Source organism: Podarcis erhardii (assembly GCF_964252035.2).
Source record: "Podarcis erhardii genome assembly, chromosome: 8".
NCBI lineage: Eukaryota > Metazoa > Chordata > Lepidosauria > Squamata > Lacertidae > Podarcis > Podarcis erhardii.
In genome coordinates this window covers 50,162,075-50,183,723 of record NC_138499.1, presented here as the reverse complement: position 1 = coordinate 50,183,723, position 21,649 = coordinate 50,162,075, and the positions used below count along the sequence as shown (strand labels likewise).

The 21,649-nt window shown below is 38.6% G+C and overlaps 1 protein-coding gene across 12 annotated transcripts in view; it reads left to right on the top strand.

Moving 5' to 3' along the window:
* The window catches only part of PPP4R1 (protein phosphatase 4 regulatory subunit 1), a 36,349-nt gene that overhangs the window by 10,373 nt on the left and 4,327 nt on the right, over positions 1-21,649 (top strand). For 6 of the 12 annotated variants that reach the window (XM_081873856.1, XM_081873851.1, XM_081873862.1 and 3 more), the window contains 14 exons: positions 2,694-2,829; positions 3,662-3,768; positions 4,456-4,598; positions 5,691-5,837; positions 7,160-7,267; positions 9,029-9,094; positions 9,592-9,750; positions 10,834-10,964; positions 11,529-12,040; positions 17,735-17,910; positions 18,083-18,181; positions 19,002-19,187; positions 21,034-21,195; positions 21,517-21,617. In XM_081873856.1, the coding sequence (XP_081729982.1) occupies positions 2,694-2,829; positions 3,662-3,768; positions 4,456-4,598; positions 5,691-5,837; positions 7,160-7,267; positions 9,029-9,094; positions 9,592-9,750; positions 10,834-10,964; positions 11,529-12,040; positions 17,735-17,910; positions 18,083-18,181; positions 19,002-19,187; positions 21,034-21,195; positions 21,517-21,617 (2,233 nt within the window). The remainder of the gene's footprint in view (positions 1-2,693; positions 2,830-3,661; positions 3,769-4,455; positions 4,599-5,690; positions 5,838-7,159; positions 7,268-9,028; positions 9,095-9,591; positions 9,751-10,833; positions 10,965-11,528; positions 12,041-17,734; positions 17,911-18,082; positions 18,182-19,001; positions 19,188-21,033; positions 21,196-21,516; positions 21,618-21,649) is intronic. The other 6 variants (XM_081873859.1, XM_081873855.1, XM_081873853.1 and 3 more) reach the window with 1 other exon arrangement.

Genomic DNA, 21,649 nt, shown 5'->3' with positions numbered 1-21,649 from the left:
AAATGAGATGGTTTCAATTCAGTTTTAAGTGAATAGCAATGGTACAGTATACAGCTGTGCTACATCATGTCTCTGAATACCAGTTCTTGAGAAGTGAGAGTGGGGAAGAGCACAGTTGGTCCTACTCTGGTCCTGCTTGCAGACTTCCCCATGGCATCTGGTTGACCACTATGATAATAGAATACTAGACTAGATATACCTTTGGCCTGATCCAGTAGGATTCTTCTTATGTTATATACGGAGGTACAGCTCAGACATCTTTTGATTTCATAATTTTGTTTTATATAAATAAATATATTGGAAGTTTTTCTTTTAGCCAAAGCCATTTATCTGAAATATTCCTACAGGAAAAAATAAATAAATGAAACAGACTTTCTAGTTTAAATGTGATAGTCAAACAATTTCACAACTTTACTTGAAAAATATTTTTATTGGGATATATGTAAATATTTTAAAACCTGACAACAATAGCAAACAATCCCTACATTGCTTAAATGTTTAGAAAATCATGTAAAGACACTCAAAACTGCTAATACAGTGGTACCTCAGGTTAAGTACTTAATTCGTTCCGGAGGTCCGTTCTTAACCTGAAACTGTTCTTAACCTGAAGCACCATTTTAGCTAATGGGGCCTCCTGCTGCCACTTTGCCTCTGGAGCTCGATTTCTGTTCTTCTCCTGAAGCAAAGTTCTTAACCTGAAGCACTATTTCTGGGTTAGCGGAGTCTGTAACCTGAAGTGTATGTAACCTGAAGCGTATATAACCTGAGGTACCACTGTATACTGTACCAATTTTAATATGCCTAAATAGCATGTTTAATTTGGGGAAATGTGGTATTATGGTGCACATGTGCAAGCACTTTCAAAGAGTAGTCATGTGAGAAGCTAATTGCAATGCTGGACAGTTTCTGTTAGACTGATATATCCATGTATAATGATGGTAGTGTCTTAATTTTCTGTAGGAAAAATATAGCAGCTGAAAATTTCTTATCCTACATAAATTGTTTTAATATGTGTGCTCCTGTTTGCCACAACGAGGATTTGTCAAGGATATTGTGAATACAGTGGTACCTCAGGATGCGAACGGGATCCATTCCGGAGCCCCATTCGCATCCTGAATAGAACGTAAGAGGTGCACGCGCGGGTCATGTTTCGCCTCTTCTGCGCATGTGTGTGATGTCATTTTGGCCGTCTGCGCATGCGCAAGTGGCGAAACCTGGAAGTAACGCTCTCCATTACTTCCGGGTTGCCGCAGAGTGCAACCTGAAAATACTTAACCTGAAGCATATTTATCCCGAGGTATGACTGTACTTGGAGCAGTTGATTCGTGGGCAGGGACTTGGGAGACTGTTAGCAATTTGTGATAGTGCCAGAGAGCCCTAATCATGCATCAAGGGTCCTGTTGTTATGTGTATACCATAGGTAACAAGAGACCGTTATCCTCTACGCTGTAGAATAAGTGTAAAATAAGAAAGCATGAGACAACTGGAATATTCATCTGTATGAAAATAGATGGGGAATGGCCAGTTCCTCTTCCCACTGTACTCCAAAAGGGTAGAACAATGGAAAGTGCTCTATCTGAGATTAAAAGTATTGCTCTTGTAAAAAGACTGTTAATAAGCCAGTCACCCAGTGAAAGCAAAATGGTAAATTGAGAGAGTAGTTAGAATGACAGCAGTGGATTCCATAGATGACCGATCCTTGAACAAGTGGGGATCATCCACGTTTTTTTGGAGATAGCTGGTACTCACAAGATTTTTATGTCTGTTGCTTTGACAATATGTAAGTGTTGGTAATTAAACTTGATCAGATTGCTGCTGACATGAATAGTGTTGCAATAAGTTGGAAGATAACATCATGGATATAGGCTGACTTCTTCCCCCACTCCATCCTGAACTTAAAACTAACTAACAGATTTGAAGAAATACAAAGTACAGCCCAGCAGCATCTAGATAATTGCGCTAGATGCCACAGTCACAGGAACTTCGCTCTGCTGCTTCCAGGAGCGAAGCCTTGGATTTGCTTCAGCATTATGCCTGAACCTAGACTTGTGGTTTGCTTCCCTCCAAGCAATTAATTATAACCTAAGTTTGTTTTTGGCTTTATTGCCCATGGTTCCTATGTAATGCTAAACAAAACTAGGGCAGCACAGTAGGAGCAGAGGAGAAGCAAAATTGTTAGCCCTGTGCACCAGCATGCTGAATGCTTATATTTAAACTATACTTAACCTTAACAGTGGTTTTAAGTCCTGATTTTGGTTTTAATGAAATTGCACTTCCTAACTACTTTCTTGGGTCTTCATCAATTTTGAGCTTCATATTCATTTAGGTATATAAATTTGGCTACTAGAGATCTTTATCTGGTATGATAGGAGAGGTTTTCAAAAACAGTTATTTTACTGAAGGACTAGTGGAAAAAGCAGTCAGCTGCAGATGGTGTGTGGTTTACAAAATATTTGAGACTGAAGGAAATTGGAGAACAATTTTGTGCAAAAAGTGGATACAGTTCAAGAAGAATGGCTGAATTGTACAAAAAGCATGCTTTGAAAGAGAAGAATGGTAAAGGCACACAAAGTTTTAAGACTAATCTGTGTTGAAAGCAGACTGCTGCATAGCCTAGCTTCTTCTCAGCATTAGGCATCTGTTTTAAAATATAGATTTGTGATTATAAGGAATGTTTCTGATGTCTCTGATAGTTGGTGTGGATGACTACAGCTCAGAGTCTGATGTGATTATTATACCTTCAGCCTTGGACTTTGTCTCACAAGATGAAATGTTGACTCCTCTGGGAAGATTGGACAAGTACGCTGCAAGCGAGAATATTTTTAACAGGTATGGTATTTTAGCCTAAATAATCTGTTTTATAAGGAGCTATCTTAAAATGTTTTGTGTGCAGGACAAAACTTAATCTCTTTTTTACAAGGAAATTCTATGAATTAAATTCACACACTTGTCCACCTTTTTCATTTAATGGATTATCTGTCCTTATCAAGGGCTATTTGGTACATTACTTTGTAAGAAGATATGTATTTAAGATTTGTATTGTATTCACACTATAACACAGTAATGTTTGAAGAGATAACAATTCATTTCCAAATGTAAGAATACCAGCTGTACACATGATTAAAGATGGTGGCCTCCTCGTATGTTACATTTAATGTAACATGTCTTCGTTTACAAGGATCTGTCTGCCATCTGATATCAGAATATACAATGTTGTAAAATTCACCTTAGTTTTTGTTGAGTTCTAAGGAAAGATTTTCCTCTTTTTGTATTCGGTATTCTTATACAGTGGTTTAATTTTAGTATTCTTTTCTGGGTAATAGTTCAAAATGGTTTGTTTTGATTTTTTAATGTTAAGTATTCTGTTCTGAACAGTTTTTTATCCTGTGGGCAGCAGGCCGTATTTGGTGTAGGAGACAAAAACTTGGACCAGGAAAGCTGGGTTCACATTGCCACACAGCCATGAAACTTTGGGCAAGACACACACTAAGGGTTGTTGTGGGCAAAATAGGGTAACCCATATATACTACCTTGAGTTCTCAGAAAGAAGGCTTGGATGCAAATGTGTTACATTAAGGTGGGATAGATAAATTATTTCTTGACATGTAAAAGCTATAAACTTAGTTCCACAAGATTGCAATTTTATTCTCTCATGTTCTAGGCAAATGGTGGCTCGAAGTTTGTTGGACACTTTGAAAGAAGTGAGTGATGATGAGAGAGATTGTATTGCTGTACTGGAAAGAGTCAGCAGGCTAGCTGATGATTCAGGTGTGTAGTATGAGCTATCTTAATGAGGTAATGAAGTAGATTAAATGTTGGGGTGGTTAATGTGAATAGTGGATAAACTAGATTATATTTCTTTCTTTATTCCATGCTATTAGTATCCTCAGTAGTTCATTCAAAAAAGCAATTGTTGCTTTGCAGCTGCTGAAGGATCATGATTATAAAACCAAATTCATGTTATTGCTGGCAGCACTGTAAAGAATATTTAGAAAAGGATCAAAATAATACCTATTTCAAAATGGCTCCTAATAGCAAGGAGGCTTTACAGGAAAACAAGGAGACCATAAAATGAGAGAAAAATGGAGACTGGCATAAGGTATTAAAGGCAGATTAAAGGCAGAAAGTGGTAGGGAAGTGCAGTGGGATGGGGATATTGGCAAAAATTGCACCCTTCCTATTCCACTTAGCAGATGCATCCTCTGGATTAAAAGGACTTTGGTGAGCACAGGGACATCAGTTGAATTCCACAATTAATACTACTTGCAAAACAAGAAGGATTAGTGACTCTCTTGAACTTTTAATTCATGAAGCAATAAATTTGAATCCAAAACGATTCCTTTATGACCAATTAGAGATAGTTTATTAGTACTGCATTATAGTAGGTATTTGACTTTCGATCAGGAGATCGATAACATATGATTTACTGGTTCATCTTGACATTTTTATCAATAGAGCCAACAGTACGAGCTGAATTGATGGAACAGGTGCCTCATATAGCTATGTTTTGTCAAGAAAACAGGCCTTCAATCCCTTACGCTTTTTCAAAATATTTATTGCCTATTGTGGTGAGATACCTTGCAGACCAGAACAACCAGGTGAGAATTCATTAAAGTTATTGAATAATTACACAGTTGTGTACAGATTTTACATGTTTGAAATAAACTGCATGCAGATCTTGCAATCCTCCCACTTGTTATCCAAAAATCCACTTACCTGAACATAAACAATTATTCCCAAACCTTACTACACACACAGCTGATTCAGATATCCGAATAGCCACAATTTGTCCACTTCCCTACTTGTTTATGTTTTGCTGGTTGGCGGCTGCCATTTGGGGGAGGGGGGGAGGGTAATGGATTAGAAATGTTCCTGCAGGAAATAATGGAAATTGCCAGCTTGTTATGCAAATGCTCTTCTAATAAACAGTTTCCTGAGAATGCATTGTGTTTGGTAAGCGGGACCTGCGTTTAATAGTACCATGTTAATACTCATCCAAATAAATTGTTTACATAACAGCATCAGTGTGTATGGGACTTTGAAGTAGCAACATGACAGGTCTCTTCCCATAGGGGCTGACACCTGAACATTCACTACAGGGGAGGGAAAAACAATGCAGTTTAGTGGTTTTGAAATTTCACAATTATTTGGATCAGTTAATGTCCCAACAACTAAAATTAGATTAAAGAGTTTGAAATAAATTTGTGTCACAGACTCCATAATTAAATTAAACAATTTATATTAGTCTTCCACAAACCGATGTCCTTATAGTTCAAAACATCTGGAGGGCATCATGCTGGGAAAGGCTAGTCTGTATGAATAACTTGTTTACTGCTGTGTTCTCTTTAGTGCCTTTTGCAGTGGTACTTGACCAGTGTTACATAGTAGCAGTAGTATAAATATTATCAAATTAAAGATTTACAATGGTATCATTCCATATGCTAAAGAATTCATGGAAATAAATACTAACAGTGTATGGCAGTATCCCAGACAACATAATCCTGTGTAGATCCTATTCAGAAATAAGGCCCATTGCGTTCAGTGGGACATTCCTAGGTAAATATAGAGTGGAGCCTGAAAGCGATTCACAGGAGTTAGTTCTTGCTGTCTTATAAAATGTTTGTTCTAAAGCTTTGTGGCACAGGTGGAAACATAATTCAAGTCCCTTCCTCTCTTCTTTTTAAACATAGGTGAGAAAAACAAGCCAGGCAGCATTACTTGTTCTTTTAGAGCAAGAACTTATTGAACGATATGATGTGGAGGCCAAAGTATGCCCAGTTCTTGTAGAGCTGACGGCTCCAGACAGCAATGATGATGTGAAGACAGAGGCTGTGGCAGTAAGTTGGAGGATGACTTTGCATTGTCTATATGAATTAATTATCTGGATTTACTAAACAGCAAACATGCTTGCTTTCCCATAGAGTATCCTTTGTCATGAATGAGATGTAAACTAGTGCTTTGCAGACTAAGATAATGGTGTAGTTATAGCGATAAGCATGTTTCAGAGCTCATAAAACATTTTTTGGACCAAGAACAGAGGAAATGGAAGAATGGTGATGCTTCAATCCTGCTCACAAGTTGTTAAACTCCTGGTTAACTTCCATGGAATAAAGCATCCAAACTATACAGGATTGCATCCACTGAACTTAATGTGGACCAAGAACTCAAATTAGAAAATAATTAGAAAAAAAATTAATTGCCTTTGTTCTGTCTTATTGGGCCTTGCAAACAAGGAAAATTATTTCACCCATGATTTCTTGCTTTGTCAATGTCTGGTGGAGGGGGAAAAGGAGTGAAAGGGTTCACCTCATTCATTCAGCTGGCTGTAGCTCAACAGCCATTGAAAGCTATCAGCAGGCACTTTCTTTGACACATACTTGGTCAGTGACAAATGTGGTCTGTGTCTGAGAAAGAGTGGGCGGAGGTATGTGTGATCTGTGTGAGAGAGTTGCATTTATTAAAATTCTGTCACATCCTTCCTCCCAAAGGAGTCTCAGGTACCAGTGTATGTATGTATGTATGTATGTATGTATGGTTGGTGTGTGTGAGTAGGGAGGGGAGTTGCAGGTAGGTCTGTGAGAGAGAGATGCACTTGGGCAGGCAGATGCATATGTGTCTGTGGTCTGTCTGTGTGTGGTGAACATGTGCATGTGTTATGCAAGACATAGTGTGGTGTGTGGTGTAACCATTTTCTAGATTTTTCCCTGGTAGGAATGGGGGGGGGGGGGAGATCAACATTGTATAATCTCCACAATCAGGATTAAAAGGTCATAGCTAACTTCTCACATTACTCATAAGGGGTGGAGCATGAAGCAGCAATGAGTGTGCTCTTATGTTGTGTCATGCCACCACCAGCCATTTTTTGACTGGTGCCCATGGTGCTTTCCTAAAATTCAAAATACTACTACTAGTCCATAAAGGTAGGCAAACCCTAGCTGAGACCAAGAGAAACATTTTTTCATTGTATCTGCCTTCTGTTAATTTTAATTGGCAAGAGCATTTTGTTTCAATGTACAGAGAGGATGCAAGAGAAAATACTAATTAAGCATTTTGTAATACACATTTTCATAAAAATGCTATTGGATTACAAGCAGGAATTTTTGCATATCTAGTAATGCAGTGATACCAGATGCATAATCAATGTTTTTCTTGTAATTAGATAATGTGCAAAATGGCCTCTATGGTAGGAAAGGACATTACAGAGAGGCTCATTCTTCCCAGGTTTTGTGAGATGTGCTGTGACTGCAGAATGTTTCATGTTCGTAAGGTATGACCTTTTTCCTTTGTAAATCTCTTATTTCCCTTCTTTACCTTGCCAGAATTTTAGCCATGCTTTTTTTGGAAATAGAAAGCGTTTATTCTAAGTAGGAATCAAAACCTTTGTGAATGCACTGATCTCTTGGCAGCTTTGTATATGCAGGTCTTTCCTGTTTATTGGAATGAATGAGGAAACTATAGGTAATGATTATGGCCATAAACAACCATTGTCTTAAGATGTCAGTGTGGCATCTAGAAAATATGACTTGGGACTCTGGAAACATGACTTTTAAGTCCCTCCTCTGCCAGGTAGCTCAGTGGGTAATTTTGAGTGAGTCATTAACTCAGTAGCTAACCATCACTGATGGTAGCTAAGAGGCTATAAATGTGATAACTCCTTGTATGCCATCTTGTATTTCTTGGAGGAAGGACGGGATTCACTGACTCCATTCACCGTAAGGCAGGGCAGAAATGAAGGATTTTCAGGACATCACTGCAAATGAAGAAGCAAGTAAACGTCAGCTGTTGCTGATATTCTCTAGGGTTTGGCATTTGACTCGCCAGAGCACATACTTTGAATATTGTCCAGTCAAACAGTTGTAAAAATTAAAGCATTAGAATGATAATATTTGACTGCTATCCTATCCTCACTTTATTCTGCAAAAATTATGGAATCCCGTAATTAAAATGCTAGTATCATAAAGCTGGGAAGGATTAGGAAGAACATAAAGATCAGCCCAGCTACTCTAAGGCAAGATCTTACATACATCAATATTTCCTCTTCAAATCATAAAATTGTAGAGTTGGAAGGGAACCCAAGGGTCATCTAGTCCAACTCCTTGCAATGCAGGAATCTCAACTAAAGCATCCATGACAGATGACCAATACAACACAGTTTGTTGGCCAAAGCAGAACAAAGTCCATAGTACTGAGGTACATCAGTGCAAGACAAGAGCAGATAACAAACAAATGAGCCATTGCTGCACTATGGGAAGGGCAAATTTCTCCACATTTGTTATTGGCATCATACCCACACCAAACATTTAAAGCACTCTTCCACCACTTTAAGAGTCATGGCTTTTCCCAGAGAGTAATGGAAACCATATTTTGTGAAAGGTGCAGAGACCCTTAACAAACAACAGTTCCCAGGATACTTTAGGAGAAGCCATTACTCTTAAGGTGGAAGAAGGGTCCTTTAAATGTATGGTGTGCATGCAAGTAAAGTCTGAACTTTAGGGGGAAATTCTTTCTTGACTCAAAATCTGGTGATTCGTTAACAGCTAAATGTGAAATGAGATCCACCCTCATTCTCCCCAAAGGAAAACATAATTGCATTGAATGTTCACCTCATTCAGCATCGGTTCTGTAGTAAGGGGATGAAGCAGAGGGAGTTGGGTAAACTCAACAACTTAGGAAAGAAGACTTTTCTGATCACCCACATTGGCTCATAACTTAAGTTTCCAGAACATTTTAAAAAATGTGTATTTTATCCTGCTTAATACTTAAACCAATTGTGCTCTTTACCAGTTTGTTCCTGCAACTTTTAGGGAAACAAGACTTCTTGTTCATATCAAGTTGTATCTCCTATTTTTAAATTAGCTAACTTTCAAGATTAGAACTGCAGTGAGTAGTAAACCTGTGGCCCAGGGCAATAGATTTACAGTTGATTGCAAAGCATTACGTGGAGTAGTTTGAGAACTGCAGTCTTGCTTTTTTGAATAGTTTTTGTCTGCTTGGTGCCATATTATAATAAATGTATTATTTTTTTCAGGTTTGTGCAGCCAATTTTGGTGACATCTGTAGTGTAGTTGGACAGCAAGCCACTGAAGAAATGCTGGTAAATCCAAATTCTGGAATAGGTTTTGATAAGCTGCAGTTAGTTATAATTCTTCCTATTAAAATCACTAGAACCAAAGTACACTGATTTATGCTAGATTTCATTAATGCCTTTCACCAACTTTAGTGCATCAGCTACGGCCATTCCTGGACCTAAATATCCTAGCCACAGTTACACATGAATTCTATGTGGGGCTGTTCCAAAGGCTACAAGTTGTACAGAATGCTGCTGAGTGGAGTAGCTTACTGGAGTAGCTTAAGCTCTGTGAGAAGATGGAATGGTTTTATAATGCCAAAAGGAAGCAATAAAATAAAGCAATTCCAAACATAGGAAGCAAAAAAATGAATGCACCCTTGTCTTAATCTTGTCCATAGCACACTTAATAATTTTCCACTATAACATTTTACAAGTTTATGAGGAATTATTTCAAGATAAAAAGTCAAAACCTCATTTAAATTATTCATACAAAATTTGTGTTATGCTTTGTATTTTTTCAGCTTCCTAGATTTTTTCAGCTTTGTTCTGATAATGTTTGGGGTGTGCGGAAGGCTTGTGCTGAATGTTTTATGGCTGTTTCATGTGCTACATCACAGGAGGTCCGGCGAACAAAATTATCAACACTTTTTATTAACCTTATCAGTGACCCTTCACGATGGGTAAGATGTCAGTTGTTAAGTTCCCCTTCTCCTCTTGCAAGATACTTGACAATTATTTTGGGAGAGTTTAATTAATGTTTAAAGTATTGATAATACCATTGACATGTGGAAGAGGGGTGATGTATTATGCAAGGTATAGAAGCTCCATCTCTGTAGTGTTTTGTAGACGTTGATTATGTTTTCAATAACTATTAGGGCTAGCATTTTAAGGCAACTCTATGTCCAGATACTAAGGAACAGTGCTGTTATTTGCCAGAACCAAAAGTAAAAGTATATGCCCCAAAATGAAATCCTCTATTATGAAAGTAAATATAACCACGTACAGTGAAAGTGTACAGAGGTTCTTAAGATGGTTTGACAAAGGGATAAATAATTGGGCAGGAAACAGGATGTGAAAATGCATATATATCTATTAAACACTTTACAATCTGGTTTGTATTTGTTACTTGGTTCCTTCTCTAGCTTTTAAAATATGTATTTGAAAATATTTTTGGATTTCCTGCTCACCCATTCTAATATCTGCTTTGACAAATTGTGATTTCTTCTGTTAAAGAGATGTGTACTTCTGTAAGTTCTGAATATAGATGGAAATGTAATGTAGGAATTTATAGTAAAATTGTGGTGAAATATATGTGAATAATGCAAGATTTCTCTGGATTAGAATAAGGGGTAGCTAACCTGTGGTCCTCCAGACAGGAGCTGTAGTCCAAGAACATCATCCCTGACCATTGGTCATATTGACTGAGGTTTTTTGGAAGCTGGAGTCTGAAAACATTTGCAGGGTTTGCAGGTTTCCCACCCTTGCTCTAGAGTTTTTAAATATTCTCCTGCAGACAGATCCGTACTTTAATATGCATATTCAGACACTGGTGTGACACTCAAGTATGTACCTGGTTGTAATGTAATATTCTTGAGGCAGCTAGCATAATGCATTCCCATGTCCCACTTGTTGGCCTTGTTTCAAGATGCAAGATTTCCTTGTAGCATACCTTGGGGAACTTGTGATGTTTCCACTTCTGACAGCTGGAACACTCATTACAAGCAGCTATATTTAAAGGAACTCTCTGGAATCCATTACTCTAGGTCCGCCAAGCTGCCTTTCAATCCCTGGGGCCTTTTATATCAACGTTCGCTAATCCATCCAGCAGTGGTCAGTTTTTTAAAGAAGAAGAATGTAAAAACACTGAGGATCGGAACCTTGCAGAGGAACATAGGTATGGACTGGTTATTAATTTCATTTAAATTCATTGGCTCTTAGCATTTTTTTTACTCATAATTTGATTGTATGTTCTACCATTATGAAGGAAATTTCATGTCCCAAGTTCTGAGGTAGGATGGGTTTAAGAAAAATCTTTCTTTTAAACAACCCAAACATTCTGATTATTAGACATACACATTTTCTGGGTCTAGCAATGAAAAAATTGTGGATACAGAATATATGTGCCAAATGTTCATTCTTTTTGAAGTACCTTAATTTTGATGCTGCCTGTTTGTGAGCAAGTAAGAAAGGCACAAGTGTCCTTATGTAGACCAGCAGTGACTAACTATGCCAGAAGTCGAGGCCAGTTTATTTTGCACTACAATGCACATACAGCTCCTTGTGCTTTGGTGTAACACGTGTCTTTAATTTTGTGTTTGCTTGTTTGTCCCAGCATCCTTCCACCCTCCATTTTCCCCTTTGTGACCTCCATATTGCAGATTGACCACCCATGTTGTAGCCAAATATGTCTTTATAACCACTATGGTAGATAACACACACATTTATTTTCTTTGTCCAGCAATGAAAGAATTGTAGATACAGAAGATATCCCAACACATGATGTACAAAGCCAGACAGAGTTGCCTTTAGATGCTGATGAGAGTGATTTTGCAGAGACCCTTGAAAATGACAAGGAAGAGAGTAACTCCATGTTGGTTCATTCCCTGCCTGAGACAATGTTTCATTGCACTTCGTCTTCAGAATCATGTCAAGAAGCAGCAAATAAGGACGAACAAAGTTTTGATTGCTGTAGTATAGCAGTATTGCCAGCACCTGCACCGAGTTCCCAGGAAAAACCCCTTTCTGATCAAGAGCTATATAACTCATTCAATTTCTGGAGGACTCCACTTCCCAAGATAGATATTGATTTAGAACTTCAGGAAACTGCAGAAACACTTGATTCAGAAACTCAGGAAGGAGAGCAGGAAGTTGTTGCATCAGCTTCTTCAAACGTTACCATGGCTACAAGGAAGGAGTTGGAAGAAATGATAGAAAATTTGGAGCCTCATATAGATGATCCAGATGTTAAAGGTATTAATACATGTTAATACATTCCTAGTTCCAGGTGAGGTGTGAATTAGATGCCTAGAAAAGAAAGATTAAGGCCAATTGATTGAAACTGAAATGAATCTTAGAATCCTGTAGGTAAATAGCCTTGATTTATGCAAATACACTATGCTTACTTATCAAGAAAATCAGGTCTCTGTTTTGCACCACTACTCCCCCCCACACACTTCTGTCCTTCCATTTCCTTTTCTTGATTTCAAACAAAGATCTAAATTACAGAGTGGATAAATTGTTACAAGTTAGTTGGGCCAGTTTTCCCTGGCCATTTTACTCCCTGGTTTAAATGTTAAGCTGCCTGTTAAAAAGTGATTTGGGTATCAAATCCCAACGATATCAACATATTGCAGTACATTAGAAGTGAAGCTGCAAGCCCAAAGTCTCTACCATCGCTATATAGATTAATTTCCAGGAACCTTCAGGGCCTGCAAACATTTTGCATTTCATTGAATATTTTGCTATCAGAAATGTCATGGAACATGCCTCTTGATCCCTGTTCCACTTCACTTTTAAATATGGTGTGGCATGTGAAGGTCTTTATGTGGTTGTATTTCATAATAATTTGCAGAAATCTGTGTCTCCACCTGAATACAGTTGCCCTCAGGACTGGTTTACAAACCCTCTTCTTGGCAGTTTTTTTCTGTAAAGTTGCTGAATGTTCCTAGGTGCTGCTGAATCTACCATGTATTTTGGAAGATGGTCTCTTTAGCTCATCTCTCTGAATTTGGACACCTCTTAAGAAAGCTTGCATGATGGTTCCTGAGATCAAGGAGCAGGTTTTTGTCTATTGATATAATTGGACACCATTTTTAATCAAAATGGCGTACTGAACCTTTCAAAACTGTGCAAATTTTCATCACCAATTTCAAGATGGTACTCACTGTTTTGTTTCTTAGAATTCCCAAGCAGTGCTGGGTCTGAGACAGCTAGTGTAATGTAATTCAGCATCAGTTCCAGAAACCTCTATACTAGCTGAGAATCATGAGTGGAATGGTGCTCATGTGTCCAGTTTGTTGACATTGCATAGGCATCTGATTGGCCACTGTGAGAACAGAATGCAGGATTAGGTAGGCCTTTTCCAGCAGGGCTCTTCTTATGTTCATATGAAAGATAAAAGTTCTGGTAGCAGGATCCATCACCATATTAGGGGTGTTGGTTGCAGTACACCTCTTTATGAACTATGGAAGAAACAGGTCAGCTGCCTCTTACATCCAAAACAAAAACCAGTTTGTCCATTTCATTACTACTACTTAGCCCTTCCAAGTATGTCTCTTGAATCTTTGATTACTCCCGTTGGTCATTGTGCTAATTTACTAATTTAATCCATAAATGGTTAATTGCAGAAAATGGGCTAGAAAATGAACTACTTGATCCATTAATGATGTCAGATACCAAATAGTGACTCTGGACAGCTTATTATAGTCTCAACTCAGTTGGCTTGGGTTTGAATACAGAATCTCAAAATACACTTTATTAGGAAGCTTCCCACCCTTGTGTTTTACAGCAGATTTGCTTAAATGAATTTTCACTTGCATGCAGCTTGCCAACATGAGTACTAATGAGTAGCTTCTTAAGTATTGTATCTATTAGAGGACTTTCTGAAAGATGGGATTCAGTACTAGAAATGTTCCCTATGCGAATGCACCACAGGAAGTGTTTTAAAATTATGCTCCTCCGTGAAGTAATCACATAGCAACTTACTGTGTTGTGAAGTAGAAAGGAAGTAAGAAAGAGCACTTCAGGAAACAAGCTGCAGATGATAAAAAAACAGGAGGATGTTGTATTGCTGTGCAAGCATTGTATTTTAGCAACTACACACACAACTAAAATAATAAATAGAATTTTCTAAATGAAGGAAATAAGAGGTAGTATAAATTAAATCAGGGCTTCCCAAACTTGAGTCTCCAACTGCTTTGGTCTGCAACTCCCATCTTCCCTAGCTGGTAGGATAGGAACAGTTGTCAGGGATGATGGGAATTGTTGTCCAAAAACAGTTAGAGACCCACATTTAGGAAACCCTGAATTTGACTAAACAGATCATTGCCCTGAAATTTCCCCAGATAACCTAATGTGATCTGACCAAGGCAAAATAGAGCGGTACTATGACTTCCCTTGATTAGGACACTAGACTTCTGTTGATGCATCATTTCCCGCCCCCCCCCCCTGTTTACTCATGTTAAGTTAGGGTCTACTAAGACCCCTAAATCCTTTTCACAAGGTACTACTGGTAAGCCAGGTTTCCCCTATTTATGCAGCTGGCTCTTCCTGCCTAAAACCTTACATTTGTCCCAAATTCATTTTGTTCATTTGGACCCAGTTCTCCAATCTATTAAGGTCAGTTTGAACTAGGTCTGAGCTCTACTACCTACCTCATTTTATGCTTGTTTTAATAAGTAGATGAAAGTGCTTTTCATCGCATTCTTAGTTACTTGTACACATTTATATTACTTTAAAGCCATAATTGTCTCTGCTGCTTTTCTTCCTTTGCCTTTACAGTCATCTGCTGTGTTCCCTGTGCTTCAAATCTTATTTAATCTTTAATCTTATTCCCTGTACAGGCTAACATGTTGGTTTTTTAATGCCACAGTACTACATTGGATGTGATTACATAATAAATGTTCATAAAAATCACATGGGTTGTCACAGCCAATGTCATATAATGCACATGTTGCATTAGAGAGAACAGCATGACATATCTCGTGTAATGGTTTGGTAGGCGCCAGGTTTTAGGTAGTGTGAGAGAGATACATTTTGATTTGAACCGGAGGAGTTGGGGGAGTTTCAACTGAATGGGAAAGGAGCCAAAAGCAATGTGTTTTGGTATTGATGCTAACCGAGGTATGATTCACATGAAGTTGCAGAGTCAGACAAGGATAAAAGCCAGTAACAATTAGTGGTGATGCCCCCAAATTATTCTATACCTGAATGACATTTATTTCTTTAAAGTTTCACAATAAATTCTTTCACTTTCAGGACCTAAAAAAATGGTCCTGAAATTGCAGTATCTAGTTCCTTTGAATAATTGAACCCTACCTCACAACTCTCTCACCTTCACATCACACAATATTACCAGTCATCTTTTAAAATCTTTGCAAAAGCTTAGTCCCTTAATCAGAATCATACCTGAGAGGCTGCTTTCCAAACTGTCTTAAAATCAAATATCACCTCAACTGTGAGTTCACTACACCAGGGTAGACAGACTTAAGGCTTGCAAAATATACTGTATTTTTTTCTAAACCCCAAGATCTACTCAAAGCTGCCTAGTGCAAGAGGCAGGCACATAAAATAATTTGGGGCCTAGGAATCCTGAATGGAGCTCACAATGTTTCACACAAAACTCTAATTTGGGTTACCCCAAGCTTTCTACATTTCAGCAGTATAATTTAGGGTGGCAGGGAGAGGTATCAGTTTGTTGCTTTTATTCACACGCAATTGGGAATCAGAAGCCCATGCCAATCTACTGCTAAGCATGTACAAGTAGATCTAGATCTAACTTCTGCCCACTGTGACACTAGACAGCCTTTGGGAAGTTTCTCTATCTCTCCTTTCCTTCCCCATTCCCCTCAAATTGGAGATAATAAAATTGGCATCTCTTTAAGGATGTCACAAGAATGAATAAAGTAGTGAATAGAGAAATAGTTAAGCATTCAGAGTATGTTATCATTACTATTATATGGATGCTTTTATTCATTATATGGCTACATGCATTTCATGTCACCAAACCTTGCTTAGTTGTGCCTAGCAAATCCTAATTCAGTCACCAGTTAGTTCCCAGTGTCTCGGTTCTTATAGTTGCATATTTAACACTGAAGCTTTGTTTGGTTTCTTCAAAAGAAGATTCTGCTCCCCCCCCCGGAGTCTTTTGAAAAGCCTAAAAACCTAGGCAGAACATAACTAACACAGTGACCCCTGTCTCAAATGGCAAATGGCCAGAAACAATGGCTTCCCCAGGATGAATTGCTTCTTTCAGCTCTTTGCTGAATATAACAACCACTAATACAGCTGACTGTGTAGCAGGAGGAGAACCATACAGTTAACTTTGTCTGTTGGCCACTACTGATGCCTATAGTCTATGGTGGTCAATTTGTGCAGTTACAAGAACAGAAGAAAATATGTAATGAGGTAAAGCTCCATAACTACTTTAAATACTCTGGATGTATAAATTAGCAGAATTTGCATATCATGAACATGCAGGTCTTTGAATCAGCTGTGAGTAGACAATAATATATATACCCCTACATTGTTACTATCAAAATATGCAAGATTTTAGAAAGCAAATGAAAAATGCTGATGCAAGGGGTCAGAGTGAGCCTATTTAAAGGACCTAACTTAGTCAGGTTCATTAATTTCATTGGCTCTGCTCTGAGTAAAATTTAGTTGAATACCAGCCAAAGGCATAATCATGAAAATTAAAAGTCAAATAAATTCTTAGTTTCTTTTTTTAGTTACTTTTGTTTCACATTTTCAAAACTATTTATGACGGCCGAAAGTTTGTTTTCAGATCCACACCAAAGAATTAGGGCCACCATGTAAGAGAATTGTAGCTTCTCAGTTTTACTTACATTTATGTTATAACTAAATTAAATAGAACTGAGAAACATCAGTTCTCAGCACATTTTGAAGAAATAACCTTTCATATTTAAAGGCATTAGGTGGCTCCATAAGATGATGGATTTCTGAAATTATGAACTTAAAACAAGGAATAATGCCTTGAATTGTTTCCAAAGTGCAGGAAAAAAGAGAAGGTTACCAAGATGTGGGGAGTGTTAGGAAGGAAGAGAAATATCTAGCAATGTAAGAAGCCAGATAGTACTCCCTGATTTTTTTAGGGGCCAAATAATGCTGCGAGAGTCCACATGGTTGCAGAAAGAAGTAAAGGGCTTCCTTGGTAGCCTCCAAATGTGTACTGCCTGTTCACCTATTTACTCTTATCTTTGAGTATGCATGCTTGGAAACCCTAATGGAACTGCATCTCGCACTGTCGTACAGCTTTCATTTAGAACAGGGGTCAGCAGCCTAAGGCCCATGGGCCAGAAGCGGCCCGTGAAGGTCGTTTGACCGGCCCACGGGCTGCCCCCAAACCGAGCTGCCCACTCGCGTTTTGCGCTAAACCGGCGCAGCGCGGGGACTCACTTCCACGGCTCCAGAAATCGCGCATGCGCAGACGCCAGAAATTACGGGGGCATGCACTCTGGCCCACGGAGGGATCTCCACGGGACCGATCCGGTGCAGGCAAGATAAACCTTGCTGACCCCTGATTTAGAGCATTGTTAGGATGTTTTTTCATAAGCTCGGAACAGCTTACAAAGCAGATTACATGCCATCATCAGGGTAAAATACTAAAAGCAATAAAAATGCAGCATAAAACCAGAGTCTGCGTATTCCCAAAGTTTACCTAACAGATTTATTCCATCCTTAACCAGAAGTGTGTTGTAATTCTTTCTGAAACCATTTAAAGACTTTACACCTTAGCAGCAAGATCATTCCATGGCCACAGGGCATTTCTGTAAAGGCTCTGCTTCCATCAGTGGAGGTTCTCAACTGCTGTGTTAATGGAATATGAAGCAGGGTGTAGGGAAAGTGCTACTACACACTGAAATGTTTGTGTAATGGGTGTAGAAAAAGTTTTTGACCTGCTTGCCCCCTTCCTTACATGTACAGCACAAGTGGAGGTGCTCTCTGCTGCCCTTCGAGCCTCAAGCCTGGACCCTCAGGAGGAAACAACAGCAGGCATTGGCAAGTCAGTGGATTCTCAGAATGAGCTGAGCATCAAAGATCACCTGAGCTTTACATCCATTCAGGATGACCCAGTGCCTTTAATCAATGATACTGCTGAGGTAAATATTTGGCTGCTATGAATTTTATCACTTGAGCACCTGCCAGTTAATGTCAGAAAACAAGTAACTTCATTTTCATATGCTTTGGATTTACTTTTGAGTAAATATGCATTGGATAGTGCTGCAGAGTATGCCTACATTGTAAGTTGTTGTTTTTAACTTTCCACCACAGGACATTGTAGAATCTGCTCTGCGTTATATTCATAATGATTCCGACTTTAGCACTAATAGTAGTTTCAGCCCTGAAGAAGAAAAAAAATCTAAAATTCAGGTATTTTAAAAGTTTTCTCCTTGTACAACTTAAAAGTAATTTTACATGTAATATATGATCCGACACCTGTAAGTATAATTTTTACTTTGCTTAAATTGTGCACTGTAAGTTTCTCTCTCTTTTTTAAAGAATTCTGAACTTCGAAATTTAAAATTGAAACCTGAGCCTCCTCACTCAGACTACTGTTGTCCCCTTGAGAGCATCATCAGTTGCAAATCTGACCTGTACATGCAGTCGGCAAGAATTTCTATTACAGTAACTGCACACCGGTCCAGTGAGTGTGTGAGAGAGATGGCTTGTACTATGTACAAGCTTTTCTGTTTCCCTTTTGCCTTAATGGCTTCAGGCACCTGTAAGCAAAACGGAAACTTCATAGCCCATATAGTCAGCAAGGTGGTAGCTAATCCCGCTGCCCTGAGTCACCGTTTCCCTTGTACTCTGTACATGTACTAGGGCACATGTGGCAGCCTTGACCCATGGGGGCTGCACATGACTCCCATCCTCATTTTGTGGCTTCTTCCTCAACTGTCATCAGCAGGCGTCCTATTGGACTGCAGGAGAGGGAGGGAGATGGGACTGCAGGGCCCCTCCATCAGCTCTGTTGAAAGGTGAGCAACTTCGCTCCTGCTCTCCTTAAAAAGTTCCCATTTATACTTGTAACAAGTTGGTTATTAGAAGAATAATGTAACCTAAGAAATAGTACTTGAATTTTCTTTTTCATTCTCTTTCCCTGCAGTCTTAACATTTTTAATTAATTATTTTTTATGGCGATGTAGTTTTTTCAGAACATACGCTTAAATTCATATGCTTTGTGTTTTAGGACATTGTACCTCAGGCCTTGCTGGACCAGTATTTATCCATGACTGATCCCTCTCGAGCTCAGACTGTTGATACAGAGATTGCAAAGCACTGTGCCTACAGCCTTCCAGGTGTGGCACTTACCTTAGGTAGACAGAACTGGCACTGTCTGAAAGATACTTATGAGACGTTGGCCTCTGACATGCAGGTAATGTTATAGCTCTTTATAAGACCTGAAAGTACTTAGATACAATGTGCAATTTGAAATTGTATGCTTTGGCTTCTCTAGTCTTCCAGAACGAGTCTGAGGTTCTTAATGTAATGGGAAAGCAGAAATGTTTCTCATTACTATAGCATTCTTGATGTTTTTCCTGAGAATAGGGATATCTGAGGGGAAGGGGTGGTAACTACTTGTGCCCTGGAAGGAGAATTTGCACATGTCTTTATCATATTTTTCTTTCCAGGGGAGGAATCCTATACATAGTAGGCTAGTGTAAAGCAAACCAGTGTAAATTAAGCTAGCATAAAATTACTCCAGATCCAAACTCCATTCAGCAGCAAGGCTGTTGCTGGCTAAGTCAGCTTAAGGCTGACAAAGGGAAAGTAAGCCTTTAAAATAGTATTTGAGTTACACCATCCTGTTTACTGGCTTGCTAGATTACATGACCAAGATGATCAGGTTTAGGATCCAGCCCCTGTCACACCCCTTTTCCAGGGCTTATGCTGGTTTAAGATCTACTAGGCTTGGCTCAGCCAACTGGGCTCCATCTGGGCTAGAATGGGGAATACAATCTGGCAGATCTCTGGCTGAGGTGAAGAGGAAGGAGTTAAGCAGTGTAGCCAGGCTGTACTGGGAACCTCCCAGTTCAGCCAGAGATCTGCTGAATCCTAACCTACTCATTCTGACAGATCTTGCTGTAAGATTGCTCTGTAAACCATAAGTAACCTGTTGGATTTCTTTTCTCCATTTACACTGATCAACTAATAGATTTGCTGTAGGAACAGCTTGCTCTAATATAATTTCTGAAACCCCCCAGCATTTTTCCTTTTTGAATTCAGTGCAATGAATCTGCTAAACTCATAAAATAATTCAAAGGAAGGATTAGAAAAGAACTTTGCTCTGTGCCAACATTTATCCCAAGAGTTTGCGATAGCATTCATACAAGGCCAGAGTTTACCAGCTGTATGGGAGTAATCTTATTATGTCTAAAATTCCAGGCAAATCAGTAAAATAGAATTATGAGCACAATTGTGTGTTGTTTCACAGTGGTGAAGAGAGCCTAGGATTGTACTTCAGACACCTATGCAAGGGATGCCTGATCCTTTGGCTGTGGTGTTAGAATTTTGAAAAGGTTCCTCCTCTGCTGGGTTTGCAGGAACACAAAAGGTCTTCTGGGGAACTGGTAGAGGAAGTTAGGACATCTTTTGTTTTCTCCTGTTACCCCTCCCCCAAAAGTTATAATAAGGGATTGAATGGAATGAGAACATGCTTAACATATTTTTTGTTTAGGAAAGCTGATCCAAATAATTTCTATTTTGTATAAACTGCTTAGAGCTGTGGTTTTTTTGATTAAGTGGTATATAAATCTCTATATATTATCACTCAAATAAAAAGTTCGTCTCCAGCCCCTTTCTCATCAGTAAATAGTAACTGCATTAATATGTTAACTGATTGTAAGTTAACTGATTAATTGTAACATGGTAGCAGAACCAGATATAAGAGATGCTTGGCTTTTTGCTGAAAACAGCCCCACATCTCCTCTGTTTCCAGTAATATCCAATAAATAAAAATGCATAATGTGATTTAATTGCATTGAAAATTTTGTTAGGCGAGGGTAGACTTGCCAGTGCACCATGATGTCCAACATGGGTTTTATGTTACTAGACTTCACCAGAGGAAAGAAGAGATGCATGGAAGCAACCACGTCTCCTTTTTGTCTTGTTCCAGCCTTCAAATCAAGCTGTACTCTTGGCTGTGCAACAAATCTAACCCTAACATTGAATAAGTTGTATGATTTGCTAACAAGTTGGCCTTGTGCATTGTTTCCTCTTAGTGGAAAGTTCGAAGAACGTTGGCATTTTCTATACATGAACTTGCAGTCATTCTTGGAGACCAGCTTACAGCTGGTGATCTGGTTCCAGTCTTCAATGGCTTCTTAAAGGACCTTGATGAAGTCAGAATTGGTGTGCTTAAGCATCTGCATGATTTTCTGAAGGTACATACTCCTTTTATGCATACAAAATAATCATCCCTTTTCCTCCTCCCTGTATGCATACTTATGTGGTGACAGATAATTAAATTTATAAACTTTTAGTATTTAGTAAAACTTGATGGATATCATGTGATGAAACCGAAGATGTGTTTAATTTCTGCCATCATTCACATTGTATATTGCATTACTGTCTTGTTCCAGGATAATTCATAGAAATTCTGGAATAGCCTCATTTTTTGTTAGACTATATTCAACTATAATTTGATAAACTACAATCAACTATAATCTGTATGGTTCTGAAAACATTCATCTTTATTTTTCCAGCTTCTTCACCCTGATAAAAGGCGGGAATATCTGTACCAGCTTCAGGAATTCTTAGTCACCGATAACAGCAGGAACTGGCGTTTCCGAGCAGAACTTGCTGAGTAAGTTTTAGTAGTAAACTATGCTGTCTAAA